Source organism: Hylobates moloch, unplaced genomic scaffold, assembly GCF_009828535.3.
Source record: "Hylobates moloch isolate HMO894 unplaced genomic scaffold, HMol_V3 SCAFFOLD_3, whole genome shotgun sequence".
Lineage (NCBI taxonomy): Eukaryota > Metazoa > Chordata > Mammalia > Primates > Hylobatidae > Hylobates > Hylobates moloch.
The window spans coordinates 160,934,456-160,959,112 of NW_026652278.1; the positions used below are offsets into that span (position 1 = coordinate 160,934,456).

At 34.9% G+C, this 24,657-nt stretch overlaps 1 protein-coding gene across 1 annotated transcript in view; it reads left to right on the forward strand.

The window, feature by feature from the left end:
- Window positions 1-24,657, forward strand: part of GALNTL6 (polypeptide N-acetylgalactosaminyltransferase like 6) — a 1,281,746-nt gene that overhangs the window by 498,861 nt on the left and 758,228 nt on the right. The window contains exon 4 of the mRNA XM_032148915.2: window positions 22,793-22,931. Coding sequence (XP_032004806.1) covers window positions 22,793-22,931 — 139 coding nt within the window. The remainder of the gene's footprint in view (window positions 1-22,792; window positions 22,932-24,657) is intronic.

Below are 24,657 nucleotides of genomic sequence, written 5' to 3' on the forward strand. Positions count from 1 at the left end.
ATTTGTTGAATACATGAATTTTCACTTGATTTATTAATACTTTTGGTCAGCAAATTTTCTGAGATGGTGTTTTTTTAACTGTAAATTGTAACTCAACTATTGGCTGAATTGGACATAGAGTTTGCCTAAAAATTTGTGGTCATTCAAACATGAATTGACCATGTTATAAAAATACAGGGATTACATTAGCGATACCTAAAATGCCAATTTCAAATACTATTTGAATTTTTCCTTTTCTCTCCTCTATTCTGTTCACCACCTGATAGGAATATAGCTTTGCATGTGACATTTAAAAATTTTCTAGAAAGCAGTGGCTACAGCTATCCTATAGTAACTTCATCATTGTCTTTCATAAATATTTGAATCATCTTATTTGTGGAAAAATATTGCTTTGTGTAACATGCTCTGAAAAAAAAAACAATGTTTCTATATGTGCTTCGTTTCATTGTTTTTTATGTGTTTTCTTCCAACCACGAGTTAAAATTCAAAAATCAAAATTAGTTGTAAAGAAGTAAAGTTTGTTACTGGAGAAAAATTAAGACATTTTCCCACTGTGTTTTGCTGTGTTCTTTTGAATGCTCATTCTCTCATTATGCAGTTGTATTATGATCAGCTCCTTATCATTGTTTAATGGTGTCCTAACTATAGTCCAAGTGACCTTCTATAATGAGCTTCTCTTTCAAGGATCAGCTCCTCCTCACATTTGAAAATATCGTAGTGTTTTGACTTTTATTTTCCTACTTCATGTTATCTGGTAATTATGGAAATTTACCTTTCTACCTGGCATTATAAAATGGTATTTTTCTCATATTCCATTTATTTTCTTAATGACAACGATTATTTTGGAAAGAACGTATATGTGAGAATTACAGAACTGAGATCTTTTCAAAACCTACTCTTTTGACATTCTCAAAACTAATTGTCATTTAAAATGACCTGAGAAGCTAGAGCTCCTATGGGCTGGCACAATCCTGGCAAGGGTCACTGTCAAAATATACACTGCAACAAAGCCCATCTATTTGCTGCTGGCATGAGTTATTAACCAAAATAGAACTGAGACCATGAACTCAGATTCCCTCAAGCTCTGCACAGCTAAAAGCTCAGTAAGTGAGCAGTATATGGTTCAGCAACCCTCCTAGAAGAGAATGCCTCCTTTCACAGGTGCTTATTGTACTTTTGGAAAGAGACTTAAGCTGTTCTCTAGACTTCTTGGTTATTACTCATGTAGTTAGCACAGCACCATCTGATCATTTATTACTTGTAGGAGCTTGCCTTCCTTATCTAAATCATACTGGAAAACATTGAGTTATTTTCCTAGGATTCAGTTATTTCATCAAAATTTTCTTTTTCCTATTTGGCCCTTTAGAGTGAATTATCCTTAATTATTTTATCTGCTTTATTTGGGAAAGAAAACCATTGCAACTGTAGGTATAGGGACTTTCTCTTTCATCTCTGCTTTGGGATTAGTCTGCTTTAACTGAAGAGAGTAATTTTAATGAGTTCCTCTGAGATTGAGTAATAGAGTCAATTTTAATTGAAACACCATGAATTGTAACTTTTATGAGGAAACTTTCAGTTTGTATTTGGTTCCTACTAGTAGTATTTTCTTTAGCTCAGTATGAGACCGAACCATATTTGCTCTATCTGCATAGATTTCAATAACAAAACAAAAGAGTAGCAACATTTCTGTGGCTAGTTGTGTAAAGAACCCTTTGTACTTACATCTAGTTTATCTCTGTTTTCTTGGCTTTACTTATATTTTTTATCTTAAGTAGCAAGCAACAAGTATGAATTGAATCTCTCCTAGCCCTTAAGATTGCCCTTAATGGTCTTATAGCTTAGCTCCTCAGTGAAACTCCTTTTCTTCTAATACATTGGCTCTCTGACTAAGTTATATAGTCTTTCCTTTGAAAATATTGATAATTGCAATGAAGTAATTACTATTTTAAAGTACTAGAGCTTCAGATAATATTTTTAAAGCTTAGCTTTTAAACGTATATAAAATGTCTAATAGAGTGTAGCATTTGGTGGGATATAATATATAATGTCATGTAACATGATATAAAATATTTATATAATGTAATTTATATATGTATCTACTAATTTGGAAAGTGGATGCTACATAAAAAAGCTCATGTTATTTTTGACAAATACTAATAATTAACACAAAGACCTTAAACCCACATTAAGAAAACCCACATAAAAAATAAAACACACATAAAAAACAAGCAAGAATAAGAAGAAAGAGAAGGAGAAAAAGAGAAAGAAGAGAATGAAGAGGAAAGCCACACTGCTTATGTAAACATGATAAATCTGAAATTGCAACATCATCCACTTCCAATACCCCCACAAAAAAGGAAGAATAGAAGCTTATCAAACTATTCAAAACATTCAAAAAACAAACCTGTGAGAGCATGAAAATCATTCCAGGATTTTCAGTTGCTTCTAATATAATACATAAAGCTGACAGCCATTAATATCACATGTCCTTTGTTTTGAGAGACTTATTACTTTCAGATTTTTATATAGTTTTATTGTAAAAGTCTAACAATAACCCCAAAACATAAATTTTCCCCTTAAAGATTAAGAAACTGACATTTTGGAGATTAAAATATGTGGCAAGATAACATACATTACAAATAAAAGAATAGGAGACAAAAACCAAGTCTTTTGATACTTTATAAATTACACATGGATTTCTTCTCCATCTCATATCAATATTTTGTTTATAATAGTTAAAGATTTTTAAAGACTAATTCTTCACATTGTATTTGTTAGTATGATACTAAAAAATCACATCTGAATGCACCAGATTATTATACACTAGTTAGCTCAATTTCTCTCAGTATGTAGATTTAGTTTTTCAAATTCTTAAATTCAATGGGAATTTTATGCCTAGAAATATGTATCTGTAAGATTGATGTAGTGTTTTTCCATGGAGTTTAAAGGCAAAGGCAATTGATGATGGCTAAATAATTGGATATGCATAAGTTTTCAGGCCACATCACGCTTATCCCGCCCCCCCGCCCCATCCCAGTATTAATTTTATGTACATTTTTCTTCTGGCAGCGCCATTCCAAAGCTGTAATATACAAGAGGCTAAAAAAAATTCTGCCAAAATTATATTTTAGTAAAAGCAATGGCTATTTTAGGAGAGGAAGTTGAAGTAAAACAATTCAAGTCATGTATTTAAAAGATAATTACATTAAAAATAACCATAGTTAGGGATGATTTCTAAACCTGTCATCGCATATAAAGACAACTATTTTAGAACAAAATTTTAGAACAGTAGTTCACCAAATTATCTGTTCGAGTTCAACACTCACTCATACATTCATTGTATAAATTAAAACCCTGTTTAATATAATGGCGATCAGTTCTCTAACTTTCACAAACATGCATTGCGTATCAAGTGTATAGTTTCTAATGGGCACAATGTTCATCACAATCATCACACCTCTCAGGTACTTTCATGTAAACTATATTTTTAAAAATATGATTTTGAAGAGATCTGACAATGTTATTTTTCAGAGAAAGAACAACCAATATAATGAGAAATTATGGCATAAAAAAATTTCCTGACATCTGCAAGCAAGTCTGTTCTTTAAGCAGAAAAAAAGGAAATTATTGAAGGCAAATTTAGTGGCAGTTCACTGACACTTTTAAAAAAGAATGACTTCCAAGGTTTCCAAGAGAATAAGATAATATTGCATGAATATGTTTTATTGATATTCATACTGATACAATCTATAATTTCTGTAAAATTGATCTTCCAGAATAATTATAGAAAGATTCAGACAAGGAGAATTCCATGAGTGGAGCATGAAACTGGGACTAATCCTGATCAGATTACATACCAGGAAGTGTTCTGACATCATGGTTGGTTGTTTATTTCCTTTCTAAGTCATACAGCTGATAACCTGTAGTTATTAGATACTGAAAGGAATGAAGAAAATTTTATAAAACATAGCTGAAAGTAGAAAATGTTTGTATAAAGATAGAAAAGCTATTTGATTAATGTAAAATATAGATATTTCTAATATTGGTGAATTTGGATTTATTAATAGTTATCCTTTAAGAAATTACTCTAATTGAAGGCCTTTCTACATCCCAGGAGGATCTCTTCATTCAAAAATTTTACCAGAATAATAGTTTGCATATTTCAGTTGTCTGTACTCTCTGTATTCCACATTTGTTAGAACAATTGAAAGTTTGTGAGACATAGATCACTAGTAATTTTTCATTCCATTTCTATTGAAATGAGGGAGAAAGAATGTTTATACTTCAGTGGGGAGGTTGAAAGTCTTTTCTGGTTCCATAGAAATGTAAATCCAATTATATTTAAAACAAAAATTACATATCACTTATACTTCTTATTATAAAACTTTCATGAGTTGTCTTCTTTTATTTCTGTGATATTCTAAGTCATCCTACTCTCCACTCCACCCCATCTCCAACCACATTGGCCTTGATGAAGAATATGTTTATGTTTTTATCCTTGGATGACAATAGCAAGTGACTTATTTTCTATCCTTTCATTTTTCCTCATGCCCCCACCCTTTTTTTGTGATACCTAGTGAATAAGAATTCACCTTTCTTTTAGCATCATGTGCAATTACATAATAAATGACATATGTTCTTATAAGGCATTTGTGGTCACTCATGATGAAATTAAGATGGCAATTGTTACAGAAACTTTTAAATCTGATTATATATGCATTAATGACTCAATACAATGAAAAATCTCAAGTTTGAGAGAAGGATATCATTATTATTAAGTTTATGTATATTTCTTTTCAAGCAAACACCAATAATTATGTCATTAAAGATCTAACTGGAACTAATGAGAATGAGCTAGTTAAACCACTGGAAACACCAGCACTGACCTCTGTTCTGCATAGTCACTGTGCTGAGCTGGTCGTATTGCCTATGTGGGGAGGAGGTCCAGATGGCTACTTATTCTCATTCTCACTTGCACAGGATATAAAATATTAGCAATACATCTGCATAAATTAAAAATATATTATAAATATATTACTATACAAAACATTTTGCATAAATTAAACTGAAATAGATTAAACACAAGAATGCACATAGTAATCACAGCATAATACATTTCCTTAAACTTACTTTCAACATTTGTGATATCTAAAAGCCATGACCATTTCAGGGTCTCTGTTAATACTTAACTACGGTCATTTTTTTTTGTCTTGAACTCATTTAGGATCACAGCCTCTATATTTTCCTTATTATATAGTAAAATGCAATTTCATTCGTCTTCTTACAATGCTACGAATAAGAGATTATAAAATTATTTATTTTATTAGTCTTTTACTTCTTTATTGAAAGAAATTGATCAAAAGGCATATATCTCCAAATTTTGTCTTTTCTCTTGTAGTTTTCTAATCTTTTTTATTTTGATGCATTTAATCTATTTTGCCCCTTTACCAATGGCTTATTTTCTTTATAGTTCTTTTTACTTTCTTTGATAGTTTTTAGTATCAACTTCTCATGCTTCAAATGACATGTAAAATACTTCATTCATTATTGTATTGCCCATTTTCTTAGATGTAGTTAAAAATGTTCAGTCCATGACATTCTGATAGTTTGTGATTTTTACTCAAAGGAAGATGCTAACAGACCAAGTGAGACACATTTGGCAGTAGTGTTCCATTTAGTTTGAGTTAATAAAACAAGGGTGGGGGCAGGGGTATCACTTTGTGAGGAAGGCAATGCATGGAAACTAAATCAAGCACTTCTTGGGAATAAATGAGGATAGGAGGGAGAGAGAGGAAACAGAAATTCTGTAGTACATAAATTACAGATATTTTAACAGACAAAAAAAAAAACACATTATCGTTAGTCCTTAATGACCGTAAAACCTTTGTAATTTTATCTATGTAAGCAGAACCCATATTTGCTAATGGTGGATGAAACTAAATAAGATTCAACATGATTAAAATGTTAACGTGTAATATTTAACAGGGTTTCTCCTGCATTGTCTCAAACAAGAAATATTTTTCATGATAATTTGGTAACTACAAAATTAGGAAATAAAAGCTTTTCAGAAGCCCACATGGAAAGCTGAAAAAAGAATACTAAAATTTCTATACAACATGTATATTTTAAACATAGCCAATTATTGGTTTCATTCATAGCAAATTCTTAACATCCATGTGTACATATAGATTTATGTTATCTTTTTAAAATATATAGATTCAGCATGAATATAAACATTTTAACTCTTATTCTAAATAAGTATTACATAGTGCTTTTGTTTAATATAAAAATGTGAGCTATCTCCAGGTACTAGGCATATTAGCAAACTATATCTAAAAATGAAGAGCTGGGCATGGTGGCTCATGTCTGTAATCCCAGCACTTTGGGAGGCCGAGGTGGGCAGATCACCTGAGGTCAGGAGTTCAAGACCAGCCTGGCCCGCATGGCGAAACTCTTTCTACTAAAAATACAAAAAATTCAGCCAGGCATGGTAGTGGGTGCCTGTAATCACAGCTACTGCGTAGGCTGAGGCAGAAGAATCACTTGAACCCAGGAGGTGGAGGTTGCAGTGCGCCAAGATCACATCACTGCACTCCAGCCTGGGCAACAGAGTGAGACTCCATTTAAGAAAAAAAAAAAAGAAGTGCCACAATCAGAAAATTGAGAGTGAGTATTATCAACAGTGACTAGTTATTATCCCCGCATGGTTGCACTGTTTGTGTTTTTTCTTTTTTTTTTTTTAGGTTTGTTTTTTTTTTTGTAACTAGCTAGTTCTGGTTTACTCTATAACCAAATATTTGTAGTTTCAGCTATGTTCTTGTTCTTTAGTACTGCCTTGGATTTGTAGGTACTGTGCATTTCTCAAATACATTTTTAATTTAGCTCCTTAATCTCACTAAACACAACACTCTCCTCTACCTCCCCCCACACACACAGGTCTACCCACACCATTAACACTACCATCAACGGCAACAATAACAAAAATAAACAGAAATATATAGACCATCATTAGTAACAACCTTGCCAAATTAACTAGTAAGTTAATTTTTATACTTTAAAATTTTGTAGGAAGTTTTGTATACACTTATGTTATCTAAAATAATGTTTTATTTTTTCTTTACTATATACATACATATAGCTTTTATTTTTTCTTGCCTATATCACTTGACAGTATCAACAGATAGTATCGATGGGGTCCAATTGAATAGAAGTATTGATGCTTGACATTATTATGTTTCTAACCTCAGGGGGAAAGTGTTCACTATTTCATCAATGATGTGTGACATTTGCTGTATTTTCATAGTGGATACCCTTTGTCTGATTCATGAAAATTCCCTTCTATTCCTAGGTTTCTGAAAACTTTCATTAAGAATGTGTATCAACTTTTACTCTAATGAATATTTTGCCTATATTGAGATAACATTAAGACCTATCTTCTATTCTGTTACTGTGGTGAACTATGTATTTATTGATATTGAATGTTAAGCCAACATTGTATTTTTGGAATAAATCTCTATTGGTCATGATATATTATATTTTAAAATATTGGTAGATTAAATTTGCTAATTTTTTAATTATACTTTAAGTTTTAGGGTACATGTGCACAACGAGCAGGTTTGTTACATATATATACATGTGCCATGTTGGTGTGCTGCATCCATTAACTCATCATTTAACATTAGGTATATCTCCTAATGCTGTCCCTCCCCCCTCCCCCCGCCCCACAACAGTCCCCGGAGTGTGATGTTCCCCTTCCTGTGTCCATGAGTTCTCATTGATCAATTCCCACCCATGAGTGAGAACATGCAGTGTTTGGTTTTTTGTCCTTGTGATAGTTTACTGAAAATGATGTTTTCCAGTTTCATCCATGTCCCTACAAAGGACATGAACTCGTCATTTTTTATGGCTGCATAGTATTCCATGGTGTATATGTGCCACATTTTCTTAATCCAGTCTATCGTTGTTGGACATTTGGGTTGGTTCCAACTCTTTGCTATTGTGAATAGTGCCGCAATAAACATACGTGTGCCTGTGTCTTTATAGCAGCATGATTTATAGTCCTTTGGGTATATACCCAGTAATGGGATGGCTGGGTCAAATGGTATTTCTAGTTCTAGATCCCTGAGGAATCGCCACACTGACTTCCACAATGGTTGAACTAGTTTACAGTCCCACCAACAGTGTAGAAGTGTTCCTGTTTCTCCACATCCTCTCCAGCACCTGTTGTTTCCTGATTTTTTAATGATGGCCATTCCAACTGGTGTGAGATGGTGTCTCACTGTGGTTTTGATTTGCATTTCTCTGATGGCCAGTGATGATGAGCATTTATTCATGTGTTTTTTGGCTGCATAAATGTCTTCTTTTGAGAAGTGCCTGTTCATTTGCCCACTTTTTGATGGGGTTGTTTGTTTTTTTATTGTAAATTTGTTTGAGTTCATTGTAGATTCTGGATATTAGCCCTTTGTCAGATGAGTAGGTTGCAAAAATTTTCTCCCATTCTGTAGGTTGCCTGTTCACTCTGATGGTAGTTTCTTTTGCTGTGCAGAAGCTCTTTAGTTTAATTAGATCCCATTTGTCAATTTTGGCTTTTGTTGCCATTGCTTTTGGTGTTTTAGACATGAAGTCCTTACCCACGCCTATGTCCTGAATGGTATGGCCTAGGTTTTCTTGTAGGATTTTAATGGTTTTAGGTCTAACATTTAAGTCTTTAATCCATCTTGAATTAATTTTTGTAAAAGGTGGAAGGGATCCAGTATCAGCTTTCTACAAATGGCTAGCCAGTTTTCCCAGCACCATTTATTAAATAGGGAATCCTTTCCCCATTTCTTGTTTTTGTCAGGTTTGTCAAAGATCAGATGGTTGTAGATGTGTGGTATTATTTCTGAGGGCTCTGTTCTGTTCCATTTGTCTACATCTCTGTTTTGGTACCAGTACCATGCTGTTTTGGTTACTGTAGCCTTATAGTATAGTTTGAAGTCAGGTAGTGTGATGCCTCCAGCTCTGTTCTTTTGGCTTAGGATTGTCTTGACAATGCGGGCTTTTTTTTGGTTCCATATGAACTTTAAAGTAGTTTTTTCCAATTCTGTGAAGAAAGTCATTGGTAGCTTGATGGGGATGGCATTGAATTTATAAATTACCTTGGGCAGTATGGCCATTTTCACAATATTGATTCTTCCTACCCATGAGCATGGAATGTTCTTCCATTTGTTTGTATCCTCTTTTATTTCATCGAGCAGTGGTTTGTAGTTCTCCTTGAAGAGGTCCTTCACATCCCTTGTAAATTGGATTCCTAGGTATTTTATTCCCTTTGAAGCAATTGTGAATGGGAGTTCACTCATGATTTGGCTCTGTTTGTCTTTTATTGGTGTATAAGAATGCTTGTGTTTTTTGCACATTGATTTTGTATCCTGAGACTTTGCTGATGTCGCTCATCAGCTTAAGGAGGTTTTGGGCTGAGATGATGGGGTTTTCTAGATACACAATCATGTCATCTACAAACAGAGAGAATTTGACTTCCTCTTTTCCTAATTGAATACCCTTTATTTCCTTCTCCTGCCTTATTGCCCTGGCCAGAACTTCCAGCACTATGTTGAATAGGAGTGGTGAGACAGGGCATCCCTGTCTTGTGCCAGTATTCAAAGGGAATGCTTCCAGTTTTTGCCCATTCAGTATGATATTTGCTGTGGGTTTGTCATAAATAGCTCATATTATTTTGAGATACGTCCCATCAATACCTAATTTATTGAGAGTTTTAGCATGAAGGGCTGTTGAATTTTGTCAGAGGCCTTTTCTGCATCTATTAAGATAATCATGTGTTTTTTGTCATTGGTTCTGTTTATAGGCTGGATTACATTTATTGATTTGCATATGTTGAACCAGCCTTGCATCCCAGGCATGAAGCCCACTTGATCATGCCGTATAAGCTTTTTGATGTGATGCTGCATTCGGTTTGCCAGTATTTTGTTGAGGATTTTTGCATCGATGTTCATCAGGGATATTGGTCTAAAATTCTCTTTTTTGGTTGTGTCTCTGCCAGGCTTTGGTATCAGGATGATTCTGGCCTCATAAAATGAGTGAGGGAGGATTCCCTCTTTTTCTGTTGATTGGAATAGTTTCAGAAGGAATGGTACCAGCTCCTCCTTGTATCTCTGGTAGAATACGGCTGTGAATCCGTCTGGTCCTGGACTTTTTTTGGCTGGTGAGCTATTAATTATTGCCTCAATTTCAGAACCTGTTATTGATCTATTCAGAGATTTAACTTCTTCCTGGTTTAGTCTTGGGAGAGTGTATGTGTCGAGGAATTTATCCATTTCTTCTAGATTTTCTAGTTTATTTGCGTAGAGTTGTTTATAGTATTCTCTGATGGTAGTTTGTATTTCTGTGGGATCTGTGGTGATATCCCCTTTATCATTTTTTATTGTGTCTATTTGATTATTCTCTCTTTTCTTCTTTATTAGTCTTCCTAGCAGTCTATCAATTTTGTTGATCTTTCAGAAAACCAGCCCCTGCATTCATTGATTTTTTAAGAGTTTTTTGTGTCTTTGTCTCCTTCAGTTCTGCTCTGATCTTAGTTATTTCTAGCCTTCTGCTAGCTTTTGAATGTGTTTGCTCTTGCTTCGCTAGTTCTTTTAATTGTGATGTTAGGGTGTCAATTTTAGATCTTTCCTGCTTTCTCTTGTGGGCATTTAGTGCTATAAATTTCCCTCTACACACTGCTTTGAATGTGTCCCAGAGATTCTGGTATGTTGTGTCTTTGTTCTCATTGGTTTCAAAGAACATCTTTATTTCTGCCTTCATTTCATTATGTACCCAGTAGTCATTCAGGAGCAGGTGGTTCAGTTTCCATGTAGTTGTGTGGTTTTGAGTGAGTTTCTTAATCCTGAGTTCTACTTTGGTTGCACTGTGGTCTGAGAGGCAGTTTGTTATAATTTCTGTTTTTTTACATTTATTGAGGAGTGCTTTACTTCCAACTATGTGGTCAATTTTGGAATAGGCATGGTATGGTGTTGAGCAGAATGTATATTCTGATTATTTGGGGTGGAGAGTTCTGTAGATGTCTATTAGGTCCACTTGGTGCAGAGCTGAGTTCATTTCCTGGGTATCCTTGTTAACTTTCTGTCTTGTTGATCTGTCTAGTGTTGACAGTGGGGTGTTAAAGTCTCCCATTATTATTGTGTGGGAGTCTAAGTCTCTTTGTAGGTCTCTAAGAACTTGCTTTATGAATCTGAGTGCTCCTGTATTGGGTGCATATATATTTAGGATAGTTAGCTCTTCTTGTTGAATTGATCCCTTACCATTATGTAATGGCTTTCTTTGTCTCTTTTGATCTTTGTTGGTTTAAAGTCTGTTTTATCAGAGACTAGGATTGCAACCCCTGCCTTTTTTTGTTTTCCATTTGCTTGGTAGATCTTCCTTCATCCTTTTATTTTGAGCCTATTTGTGTCTCTGCATATGAGATGGGTTTCCTGAATACAGCACACTGATGGGTCTTGACTCTTTATCCAATTTGCCAATCTGTGTCTTTTAATTGGAGCATTTAGCCCATTTACATTTAAGGTTAATATTGTTATGTGTGAATTTGATCCTGTCTTTATGATGTTAGCTGGTTATTTTGCTCATTAGTTGATGCAGTTTCTTCCTAACCTCGATGGTCTTTACAATTTGGCATGTTTTTGCAGGGGCTGGTACCGGTTGTTTCTTTCCATGTTTAGTGCTTCCTTCAGGAGCTCTTGTAGGGCAGGCCTGGTAGTGACAAAATGTCTCAGCATTTGCTTGTCTGTAAAGGATTTTATTTCTCCTTCACTTATGAAGCTTAGTTTGGCTGGATATGAAATTCTGGGTTGAAAATTCTTTTCTTTAAGAATGTTGAATATTGGCCCCCACTCTCTTCTGGCTTGTAGAGTTTCTGCTGAGAGATCCACTGTTAGTCTGATGGGCTTCCCTTTGTGGGTAACCCGACCTTTCTCTCTGGCTGCCCTTAACATTTTTTCCTTCATTTCAACTTTGGTGAATCTGACAATTGTGTGTCTTGGAGTTGCTCTTCTCGAGGAGTATCTTTGTGGCATTCTCTGTATTTCCTGAATCTGAATGTTGGCCTGCCTTGCTAGATTGGGGAAGTTCTCCTGGATAATATCTTGCAGAGTGTTTTCCAACTTGGTTCCATTCTCCCTGTCACTTTCAAGTACACCAGTCAGACGTAGATTTGGTGTTTTCACATAGTCCCATATTTCTTGGAGGCTTTGTTCGTTTCTTTTTATTCTTTTTTGCTCTAAACTTCTCTTCTCGCTTCATTTCATTCATTTTGTCTTCCATCACTGATACCCTTTCTTCCAGTTGATCAAATCGGCTACTGAGGCTTGTGCATTCGTCACGTAGTTCTCGTGCCATGGTTTTCAGCTCCATCAGGTCCTTTAAGGACTTCTCTGCATTGGTTATTCTAGTTAGTTATTCGTCTAATCTTTTTTCAAGGTTTTTAACTTGTTTGCCATGGGTTCGAACTTCCACCTTTAGCTTGGAGTAGTTTGATCATCTGAAGGCTTCTTCTCTCAACTAGTCAAAGTCATTGTCTGTCCAGCTTTGTTCTGTTGCTGGTGAGGAGCTGTATTCCTTTGGAGGAGGAGAGGTGCTCTGATTTTTAGAATTTTCAGTTTTTCTGCTCTTTTTTTTCCCCATCCCTGTGGTTTTATCTACCTTTGGTCTTTGATGATGTTGATGTACAGATGGGGTTTTGGTGTGGATGTCCTTTCTGTTTGTTAGTTTTCCTTCTGACAGTCAGGACCCTCAGCTGCAGGTCTGTTGGAGTTTGCCGGAGGTCCACTCTAGACCCTGTTTGCCTGGGTATCAGCAGCGGAGGCTGCAGAACAGCAGATATTGGTGTGCAGCAAATGTTGCTGCCTGATCGTTCCTCTGGAAGTTTTGTCTCAGAGGACTACCCGGCCATTTGAGGTGTCAGTCTGCCCCTACTTGGGGTTGCCTCCCAGTTAGGCTACTCAGGGGTCAGGGACCCACTTGAGGAGGCAGTCTGTCCGTTCTCAGATCTCCAGCTGCATTGCTGGGAGAACCACTACTCTCTTCAAAGCTGTCAGACAGGGACATTTAAGTCTGCAGAAGTTTGTGCTGCCTTTTGTTTGGCTATGCCCTGCCCCCAGAAGTGGAGTCTACTGAGGCAGCCCAGCCTCCTTGAGCTGCGGTGGGCTCCACGTAGTTCAAGATTCCCGGCCACTTTGTTTACCTACTCAAGCCTCGGCAATGGCGGGCGCCCCTCCCCCAGCCTTGCTGCTGCCTTGCAGTCTGATCTCAGACTGCTGTGCTAGCAGTGAGCGAGGCTCTGTGGGCATAGGACCCTCCGAGCCAGGCATGGGATATAATCTCCTGGTGTGCTGTTTGCTAAGACCGTCGGAAAAGTGCAGTATTAGGGTGGTAGTGACCCAATTTTCCAGGTGCCGTCTGTCATCCCTTTCCTTGGCCAGGAAAGGGAATTCCCTGACCCCTTGCATTTCCCCGGTGAGGCAATGCCTCGCCCTGCTTTGGCTCAGGCTCGGTGCACTGCACCCGCTGTCCTGCCCCCACTGTCCGACAATCCCCAGTGAGATGCACCCAGTACCTCAATTGGAAATGCAGAAATCATTTGTCTTCTGCTTCGCCCACCCTGGGAGCTGTAGACTGGAGCTGTTCCTATTAGACCATCTTGATTCTACCCCTCCTTGCTAATATTTTTTAAGGATTTCTCCACCTATCCTCATGAGAGACATAAATCTGTGGCATTCCTTTCTCACAATGCTCTTACCTGGCTTTGATATCAGATCCATGCTGGCAAGAAAATAAAAATAAGTTCCTCTGTTTTCTAAAAAATTTGTATAAGAATATTACTATTTCTTACTTTAATGTCAGAATAATTCACCAGAGTGTTCACCTGGGCCTGGAGTTTTCAACTTTTAAAAATAGATATAGGACTATTTTAATATTAAATTTCTTCTTGTTAATCTTCGTAACTTTTTTTTTAAAGAAGGAATCTATTCATTTAAGTTTGGCTGTTTGTTTTCTATATGTCTCATTTGTTATATAATCCTTGATTCATCCTTTTTCTGCTTTTTTGTTACATAGACAGGATTTTTATTACTTCATTTCTCTTCATTGTTAGGTTTTATATTAAATATTCTTGTGCTACTTTTTAAATTTTTTTAAATTTATTTATTTATTTTTTGAGATGGAGTTTCACTCTGTCACCCAGGCTGGAGTGCAGTGGTGCAATTTTGGCTCACTACAACCTCTGCCACCCAGGTTCAAGCGATTCTCCTGCCTCAGCCTCCCAAGTAACTGGAATTACAGGCGCCTGCCACTGTGCTCAGCTAATTTTTGTAGTTTTAGTAGAGATGGGGTTTCACCATCTTGGCCAGGCTGGTCTTGAACTCCTGACCTTGTGATCCACCTGTCTCAGCCTCCCAAAGTGCTGGGATTACAGACGTGAGCCACAGCGCCCAGCATTACCCTAGAGATGTCAGTATGGATTATTAACTTACTATACTTCACTCAAATTAAGATGTACTACTTCCAGAATAAGGTAACCCCAACAATTTACTACCTTTCTGGTTATGTCTCTTACTACTCCACCTTATAAAAACCACACTCTTGCCATATCACACCCTGGTTGGGATTCCTAATCTCCCTATATGCACTCACCTCTTAGTATCATGTCTGTGACACTTGTTTTCTGCCTGCCTACCTGTTGCCTTTAAAAAAATAAATTGTATTGTGTATATTTAAGGCTCACAATATAATGTTATGGAATACACATAGATTGTAAAATTATTACTATAGTAAAGCAGATTAACATATGTATTATCTCAGTTACTTTTGTTTGTGTGACAACAGCAGATAAAATCTACTTGTTTAACAAAACTCCCTAATACAATACCATTTTATTACCTTAATCCTTATGTACACTAGAGCTCTAAACTTGTTTATCTTACATATATACTGTTTTATATCTTTTGACTTACATCTCCCCATTTCCAAACCGCCCTCACTCCCCTGCCCCTGCCCAAGAATGAAACAGTAGTTACTGTCTGTTTATGGGTCCCATCTCATTGTGATAAATCCTTTGTCTGCCTCATAGTACAAAGTGCATTGATTCATTTCTCCATTCATTTCACAGGGGAACAAATCACTATGCTAATGATTTCTCACCCAAAGACGTAAAAAGGCACATTCCCAGCTCTCAATGCTCCTAGATTATTAAAATATGTTTTAAATCACAATATTCTGGGTTTTTTTTCTCAAACTTGATATCAAAGTTAATAACTGTGGTGTTCATATTTCACCCCCAGACCTTGTCACAGAGTAGGTGCTTAATATGTGCTTTTGAATAAATACATGACTATCTTTCTTCATTTCCCCTGAGTAATAAGCCCAAATTCTTAGCACCTCATATTCATATGGCACTCATAAAATATGTGTGGCGTACCTGTTATGTGGCAGTCACTCTTATTGCTGCTGGAGACATTACGATGAAGATCAAAAAGTTCCTGCTTCTGCGGAGCATACATCCCAATGGGAATATTAGTTGGTTAACAGGTGAAAACATAAATGTAGAATAGTAAGTAGTACATGGGAAAAAAAAAGCAAATTTGGGAAATAGGTCCTAATGTCCTGAGTATGCTGGTTTGTGTTAATTATGAAAACTCTCTCCAAAAAATCATATTTGAGCAGAGGTCTGACTATAAAAATTCTTGAGTGTTTCAACTGCTTATTGCTCAATATTCCTCAGAAAAAGTGTAAAAACACTGATTTATGTTTTTCTTGTATTCTAGTTACTTGTAAGAAATACTTAAAATACTTTAAAGTATCACTAGCAGGGTTTTTTTTCCCCCTGACACATAAACCTACTTTATCTCTCACTATTCCATCTTATGAGATCTCTATTTAGATAGATTTATTATATTCCAAACAGGATTTTCAAAAGTCCTGTCTGTACAAATTCATTCACCCCCATTTCTTCTTATGTAAATTCTCCCTAGCCCCATATTTAACACAAAAACTATTTTAATTCTCTACTCTTCTTCCAATTTGAGCTGAAATCTCACTTTTTCTAGTTGCAGTTTCTAGTTTATACAAAGTTCATTAGTTTGCCATAATTTTGAAACTCTTCTAGGTCTTATTGTTTAGTTCATTCAATTCCACAAATACGTTACCATATCACAATTGCTGGTTTATAAGTTTTCCCTATATCTTTTCAATTATAGAATATTTCTAGCTCTTTCAGGCCTGGGGTTATACTATCCATATTTTCAATTTCCCTACCCAGTGGTGCATGTAGTAGACAATCAATAAACATATCAAAAATTGGTAGGCATGCCAGTGTACAAGACTGCCATGCTAAATAAAATGTCATTTAGCTGGGGGGAAAAATGCCAGGTAGACAATGAGAAAATTAACATAAATTTCATGTTAAGTATCTACTATCTGCCTTAAGTATACATAGTATCAAGGACATATTTGTAAGACAGCAATTTTTCTGCTTAATACTTACACATTTAAATATAATATTTAATTTGTATATTTTGATTATTTAAAACATCTCACATACCTTTCATACTAATTTTAACATAGCGAATGGTACACTAATTCTCATATTTAAAGAAAGATGCTCTATTGATTTTACATTTGATAATAGTAAATTATATTATAAATTTTAGTGTTGAAATAGGTGTAGCAATAGAGAAATAACTACTGTTAAAACCTCTGAATATTATCATAAATATTCAAACATACTATTTTTTTTTTTGTTTAGAGTCTTCTGCTTTATTTTGTTTTGTTGTTTGCAAAAGCAATGTAAAACTGTATGAGACAATATAGACCATGAGGCTCTACCTGTTAGAACTTAAGATGAGTTGATGGAATTTGCAGTAAAAACTGCTGGCTTTGTGTATAAAAACATACCATTTTAAATCCTATTCTCACAACTGCAAAGAAGGAATGTCTAGTATGCCGTAATTGGTGACTCACAAGTTTTGTTTTATACCTTTAGGGAATCATTCATTCATTTAAAAAGCTTTATCTCATGAGATTCATCACCCTGAACACCAAATTGATGTACAAATAAAATAAATTTCCCTTTGACAGATGTTCTAATGAATGTGTAGCTTTAAATTTTTATTTTGTAGTCTTAGAAGTGACTGAATCTAAAGGCTCAGCACTAAAAATATCTGTACAAACATTTTTTAAAAGAAGCTTCGGGTGGATGTATACATTTTACTTAGGGCATATGAATTTGAAAATAAAAATATGTTGGCCGGGCACGGTGGCTCATGCCTATAATCTCAGCACTTTGAGAGGCCAAGCTGAGAAAGTAGCCTGAGGCCAGAAGTTCGAGACCAACCTGACTCACATGGTGAAACCTTGTCTCTACTAAAAATACAAAAATTAGCTAGGCATGGTGGCAGGTGCCTGTAATCCCAGCTACTCGGGAGGCTGAGGCAGGAGAATTGCTTGAACTTGGGAGGTGGAGCTGGCAGTAAGCCGAGATTGCGCCACTGCACTCCAGCCTGGGTGACAGAGCGAGATTCCATCTCAGATGAATAAATTAAATAAATAAATGAATGAATGAATGAATGAAAATAAAAATATGTTGAAGAAAAGAAAGGCTACTTTACAGTACAATTTTCTTTTTTTATTATTTCCATAGTTTTGGGAAAACAGGTGGTGTTTACATGGATAAATTTTTTAGTGGTGACTTCTGAGATTTGGGTGTACCCATCACCTAAGCAGTGTCCACTGAACCCAGTGTGTAGTCTTTTACCCTTTACTCTGGTAGCTTTACCCCTGAGTGCCCAGAGTCCATAATATTATTCTTATGCCTTTGTATCCTCATATCATAGCTCCCACTTACAAGTGAGAACATATGATGTTTGGTTTTCCATTCCTGAGTTACTTCACTTAAAATGATGGTCTACAGCTCCATCCAGGTTGCTACAAATGCCATTGTTTCATTCCTTTTTTTGGCTGAGTAGTATTCCATGGTATGTATATGCCACATTTTCTTTATACACTCATTGGTTAATGAGCATTTAGGCTGGTTCCATATTTTTGCAATTGCGAATTGTGCTGTTATAAACATGCATAAAGTGTCTTTTTCTTACGATGACTTCTTTCCTTCTGAGTAGATACCCAGTAGCAGGCTTGTGAATCAAATGGTAGTTCTACTTTTAGTTCTTTAAAAAATTTCCGTACTGTTTTCCATAGTGATTGTACTAGTTTACATTGCCACCAGCAGTGCAAAAGTGTTCCTCTTTAATCACATCCACACCAACATCCACTATTTTTTGATTTTTAAATTGTGGCCTTTCTCACAGGAGTAAGATGGTATCACATTATGGTTTTAATTTGGATTTCCTTCATAATTAGTGATGTTGAGCACTTTTTCATATGTTTGATACTGGATGTTAGTCCTTTGTCAGACACATAGTTTGTGAAGATGTTTTCCCACTCTGTTGGTTGTTTGTTTAGTCTGCTGATTATATCTTTCGCTGCACAGAAACTTTTGAGTTTAATTAAGTCCCATATATTTATCTTTGTTTTTCTTGCATTTGCTTTGGGGTTCTTGGTCATGATGTCTTTGCCTAAGCCAACGTCTAGAAGGGTTTTTCTGATTTTATCTTCTAGAATTTTTATGATTTTAGGTCTAAGATTTAAGTTTTTGATCCATCTTGAGTTGATTTTTGTATAAATTGAGAGATGAGGATCCAGTTTTGATCTTCTGTATGTGGCTTGCCAATTATTCCAGCACGCTTTGTTGAATACGATGTCCTTTCTCCACTTTGTGTTTTTGTTTGCTTTGTCAGAAATCAGTTGGCTATAAGTATTTGCCTTTATTTCTGGGCTCCCTAATCTGTTCCAGTGGTGTACATGCCTGTTTTTATACCAATACCATGCTGTTTTGATAACTATAGCCTTGTAGTATAATTTGAAGTCAGGTAATGTGATGCCTCCAGATTTGTTCTTTTTTCTTAGTCTTGCTTTGGTTATGTGGGATCTTTTTTAGTTCCATATGAATTTTAGGATTGCTTTTTCTAGTTCTGTGAAGAATTATGATAGCATTTTGATTGGAATTGCATTAAATGTATAGATTGCTTTTGATAGTATTGTCATTTTCACAATATTGATTCTACCCATCCATGAGCATGGGATGTGTTTTAATTTTTTTTTTTTTTTTTTTTTTTACGGCTCTTGTAACAGTGGTTAAGTTGTTGATTTGATTCTCAGCTTAGTCACCGTTGATACATAGCAGTGTTACTGATTTGTATTCATCCATTTTGTATACTGAAACTTTACTGAATTCATTTACCAGTAAAAATTCATTTTTACTGGTAAATGAATTCAGTAAACTAATAAACTAGGAGCTTTTTGGATGAGTCTTTAGGGTTTTCACGGTACATGATTATATCATTGGTGAACCATGACAGTTTGACTTCCTTTTTACCACTTTGGATGCCCGTTATTTCTTTCTCTAGTCTGATTGCCCTGGCTAGGACTTCCAGGACTATGTTGAAAAGAAGTGGTGAAAGTGGGCATCCTTGTTTTGTTCCAGTTCTCAGGTGAATGCTGTGAACTCCCTCCTGCCCCATTCAATATAATGTTGCCTGTGGGTTTGTCATAAATGGCTTTTATTACCTTGAGGTATGTCCCTTCTATGCCAATTTTACTGAGGGTTTTCATCATAAAGGGACGCTGGATTTTGTCAGATGCTTTTTCTGCATCTATTGAGATAATCATATGATTTTTGTTTTTAATTCTGTGTATGTGGTGTATCACATTTATTGACTTGCACCTGGCATAAAATTTTCTTCTTAAATAGGATTTATGGAATGACATCGATCTAGTTAAAACCAGAGACTACATAAGTCGAAGAGACCTTACAGCAAATTTTGTCATTAATGGAAGAAAGATTTATATCGTTTAAACATTTCCCCACGTTATATGGCTAATTTCTAACTATGGAAGTGCTAGTGATCATTAGTCTCTCTTTTATTTACTTACATGTAACTTAGGTAGCACAATGTTTATTTCAAGGCATAACTGTGTTGGGTTAAAAATTTATATGAAGTAATTTAACACAATACTTTGTATATCATGGATGCTCAATAACTAGCTGCTATATACATGAAATTTCTCACTGATTTATTTTCCATTTATGTTGAAAAGTAATAAATGACATTTTCTCCTAAGAAATCAAACAGGGAAGCAAAGAAGATGAAGTTTTGTTTTTTGTTTTTGGTTTTGGTTTTTTGAGGCCAAATGTCATTTAAATATTTTTGTTTATTTTCCTTTGATTGGAGAGGTTTTCAGTCTGTTTTTTGAGAATATAATTTCGAATCAATCCCCAGCCGTTTGATCTTGGCTGTCAGGGCTATTGAATTTAAGGGCAGTAGTAGTAAGAAACTAAGAAAAGAAAGATGCTTTTTTTTTGAGGAATCACTGATATGGAAACCAAATTTTCTAACAAAACCTTGAATTCTAGTAAAACAAAATGAATAACATGTTTGTAAATCAAGGTTACTAAAGTGAAAAATATAAAAATCTCTAAAGATTTTTAAAAAGTGTTTTTTAAAATCATATTAATGAATAAAGACCTTGTTTTAAAGGGTACTAGAAATATTCTTTCTTAAATGATGAGTTATAAATACATATTATTAGACACTTAAACACATACACACAGAAATACATATTAATTACTCAGCTTAAATCTGTAATACTTAACAGCAATTGTATTAAAGTCAATACCAGAGTAAATGCCTGTTAATAATTATTTATTGTTAACTATATAATTAGATAAGAAATCATGAGTTATGAAGAAAGAGGAGGCAAAAATATTATTATTTGAAATAAACGTTGTGTATCTGTAAAACACTAGTTTTTAAAAATTATTTAAAAAATAGTTCAGTTTGGTGACTGAATAAGAAGTATAAAAATAAATAACTTTAGTGTGTGCTATTTAGAAAAATGTAATGAAAGAAAGGATACTACAAACAATACAATGAAGATAAAACACATCTACAAAAATTTACCAAAAATTGCATAGGACTAAAAGAATGAAAATTATATAAAACGCCACTGAGGTCCAAAGGCAGAACACTTGAGAAATAGCTGATATATATAAAAATATCAATTATATAAGGATGAACCAGAAAATCTAATGTAATCTAAAAAACAAAATCCAGAAAGGCCAGTTTATTAAACCGTTCACACAGAAAAATAAACATGTTATTAGTTGGAAAAAGAATACAGTAAGAAATGGCTTTGCATATATTAAAAGGGGTTACTAATGATGTTTCCAATGCAAGCATTGGCATAACCGTGAAATGCCATGATAATGTTTAAATATGCATGAGCGAGTGTACAAAGTTTGTACGTAGCCTTTTAAAGCAGGGAAGAAAAAAGCAAATTACTCAATAATTTTTTTTTTTTTTTTAATATGACAGGGTCTTGTTCTGTTACCCATGCTGGAATGCAGTAGCCCAATCTTGGCTTACTGCAACCTCTGCCTTCTGGGTTGAAGCGATTTTCATTCCTCAGCCTCCCCAGTAGCTGAGATTGCAGGTGTGTGCCACCACACCTGGCTAATTTTTGTATTTTTAGTAGAGACGGCATTTCGCCAGGTTGGCCAGGCTGGTCTCAAACTCCTGGCCTCAGGTGATCAGCCTGCCTTGGCCTCCTGAAGTGCCGGGATTATAGACCTGAGCCACTATGACCAGCCTCAATAAATAGTATTTCTATAACTGCCTGAACATTTGCTTTGGAAAAAATAAAAATTATATTTATCTCACTTCTCACACCAAAACATATTCTAGATGTTTCAAAAATTTTAATAGATAAAATAAAAACAGAATGTTAGTAAAACTCTGAGTTTTTAAATAGATACTAAAAATGATATTGGACTAGGGAAGGCCTTTTTGTAAATATATAAAATATAAAATGAGAAATTATAAAAGAAAAAAATCATCTGGATGGAAAAAATAATTAGATTTAATAAAATAAAATATTTGCAACATATGTAATTAACAAAAATATAATAAATATAGTATGTAAAAAACAAAAACTGTTTTTAAAATTTCTTGAACAATCATTTATTTCACAATGAAGGAAATACAAATGATAAAGATATAAGAAATTATTAATTCATAGTAATCAAGAAATGTCAAATTAAAATATGAGGAATATATATTTTACTGATGAAGCTGAAAATTTACAGGTGTCTCAGGATGTGTCAAAACTGTTATACGTACTTTAAAGATTATCTCAGTAATTCCATTTCTAGGAATTTATGCTTCCCCTTCAAAAACGCATAACTGTGAAAAGCAAAGTTGTTCATTGTTTGTAATGGGAAAATTAGAAATAATAGTATATTTTCAGTGGAATGGTGTAAATTGGAATACAATCAAATAACATCAACTATTGGAAGTAAATAAAAAGTATACAATTATTCTGGAAAAAGTCAAATTACAAATCAGTATGTGTATTAAAATCTGCATACAAGTATTAATAAACATATACTAAAAATCTAGGCAGTGGTTCTCTCTGCCATGTGAGATTACACTTTCTACTTCTGTGTAGTTTGCTTTTTATATTGAGTATATTTCATTTACTTAAAGGCAATTAATATAATAAAATCTTAGTACTAGCTCCTTCTGCAGAGCACAGCAATAGGTGATGATACACATTCCAGTCTTCGTATCTGTTCTAGAAGATAAAATGGCTTTTATAGAGATGATAATCTCATTTTGTTTTCTCCTGCTAGGGAAAGGTGAACATGGGAAACCTTACCCCCTTACTGAAGAGGACCATGATGACTCAGCTTACAGGGAAAATGGTTTTAATATTTTCGTCAGCAACAATATTGCTCTAGAGAGGTCTCTGCCAGATATTCGTCATGCTAAGTGAGTATCAGCACATCAGTGATCAGGGTGGGTTTTTTTGGTTTGTTTGTTTTGTTCTTTGATTGTTTTTTTAAATGTGTATCACTGTGAGATATGTAACCAAATATTTTATCCTAATAATTTTGATAAAAACTCATATTGTATCATCTTAAATATACTTGATCTAAGTTGGAGTAACCATTAAAATTTCAAAACAATACTGAATCTCTAAAAATTCAATACACATTTTTGTTGACTGTGTTAACTCATTAACATGAAATATTTTAAGACAATATCCATACTTTTAACTTTTGATCATGTAAATTACAAAGCAAATGTTTTTTGCTGGTTATTAGAGCTACCAGAACTGTCTACATGTGCATGTCTTCTATGAACTTCATTCTCACCCCAGAGAGATTTAGTGCCATGGTTGTTGCATTTTCATAAAGAATACCCTAAATGAATGCATCCATAATCCAAAAGTGATAAGTAATGATTGCTGGTTCAATTTCTTGTCACTTTATGAACTGCCTGTGGCTTGTCTATTAACAGTGCATTGAGTTTGTATTGAACTGTAACTGCATATTATAGTTGAAATGATAGTACTATATATACTTACCCCAAATCCATCTTTTCTCTATCCACCCCCATCTACCTCTAACATCACTTATTGTACTTTTCATTTTAATATGTTATTGTTTTCCTATTAGCATAAACACCACCAAAGGATACTGAGAACATGGAATGTGATAAGAATTTGGAATGTAGTGGTGGCACATGTATCTGATAAATCTATCTAACTGTACTAATATAGCTCTCCTTCCACCCACAACAACCCAAAAACTTCCCTGTGGAAACCCTTGTGTGAGAGAGAGAAAATCAAGGAAAAAAAATCAGGGCAACTAATTAAAATAAGAATTAGAAAACTAAATTAAACCAGTAATTTAAAGCGAATAAAACTCCTTAACTTTATGCAAAGATAATTGACCCTTTAGAAAAAAATATCAGTACATTATGGTTTGAAGGACTATTTTCTAGTTGCCATTTTGTATCTTTAGAAATTTATTTAAAATTATGAAATAATTACTGTTTTTCTCCTCATGTTTTATATGAAGTTGCATTTCCCAATATAGCTAAACAGAGGACTAATATGAAGAACAATCATTTTTTTCCTAAATTGAGTGCTTTATATATTGACTCAGGCCTTTTAGCCAGCCCAATTATCCCCAGGTTACCTGAAATTATCTACAGTAATTCTCACTGACCAATAACATTTCTAGTTACAAAAAATTTTAATACTTAATTACACATCATCAAAGATGCATTAAGTTGCATTGTTGGCTAATAAATATGCTAAGAGAATAATTTTTATCTATCCAGTTCCCCCCCACCCCTACACTTCTTTTTTGTTTTAGACGGAGTCTCCCACTGTTGCCCAGGCTGGAGTGCAGTGGCTTGATCTTGGCTCACTGCAAGCTCCGCCTCCCGGGTTCACGTCATTCTCCTGCCTCAGCCTCCCGAGTACCTGGGACTACAGGCGCCCGCCAACACACCCGGCTAATTTTTTGTGTTTTTAATAGAGACGGGATTTCACCTGTTAGCCAGGATGATCTCAATCTCCTGACCTCGTGATCCACCCACCTCAGCCTCCCAAAGTGCTGGGATTACAGGCTGAGCCACCGTACCTGGCCCCCACCCCAACACTTCTAATGTCACTTTCTTAATGTGTATTCAAGCGGAAATAATG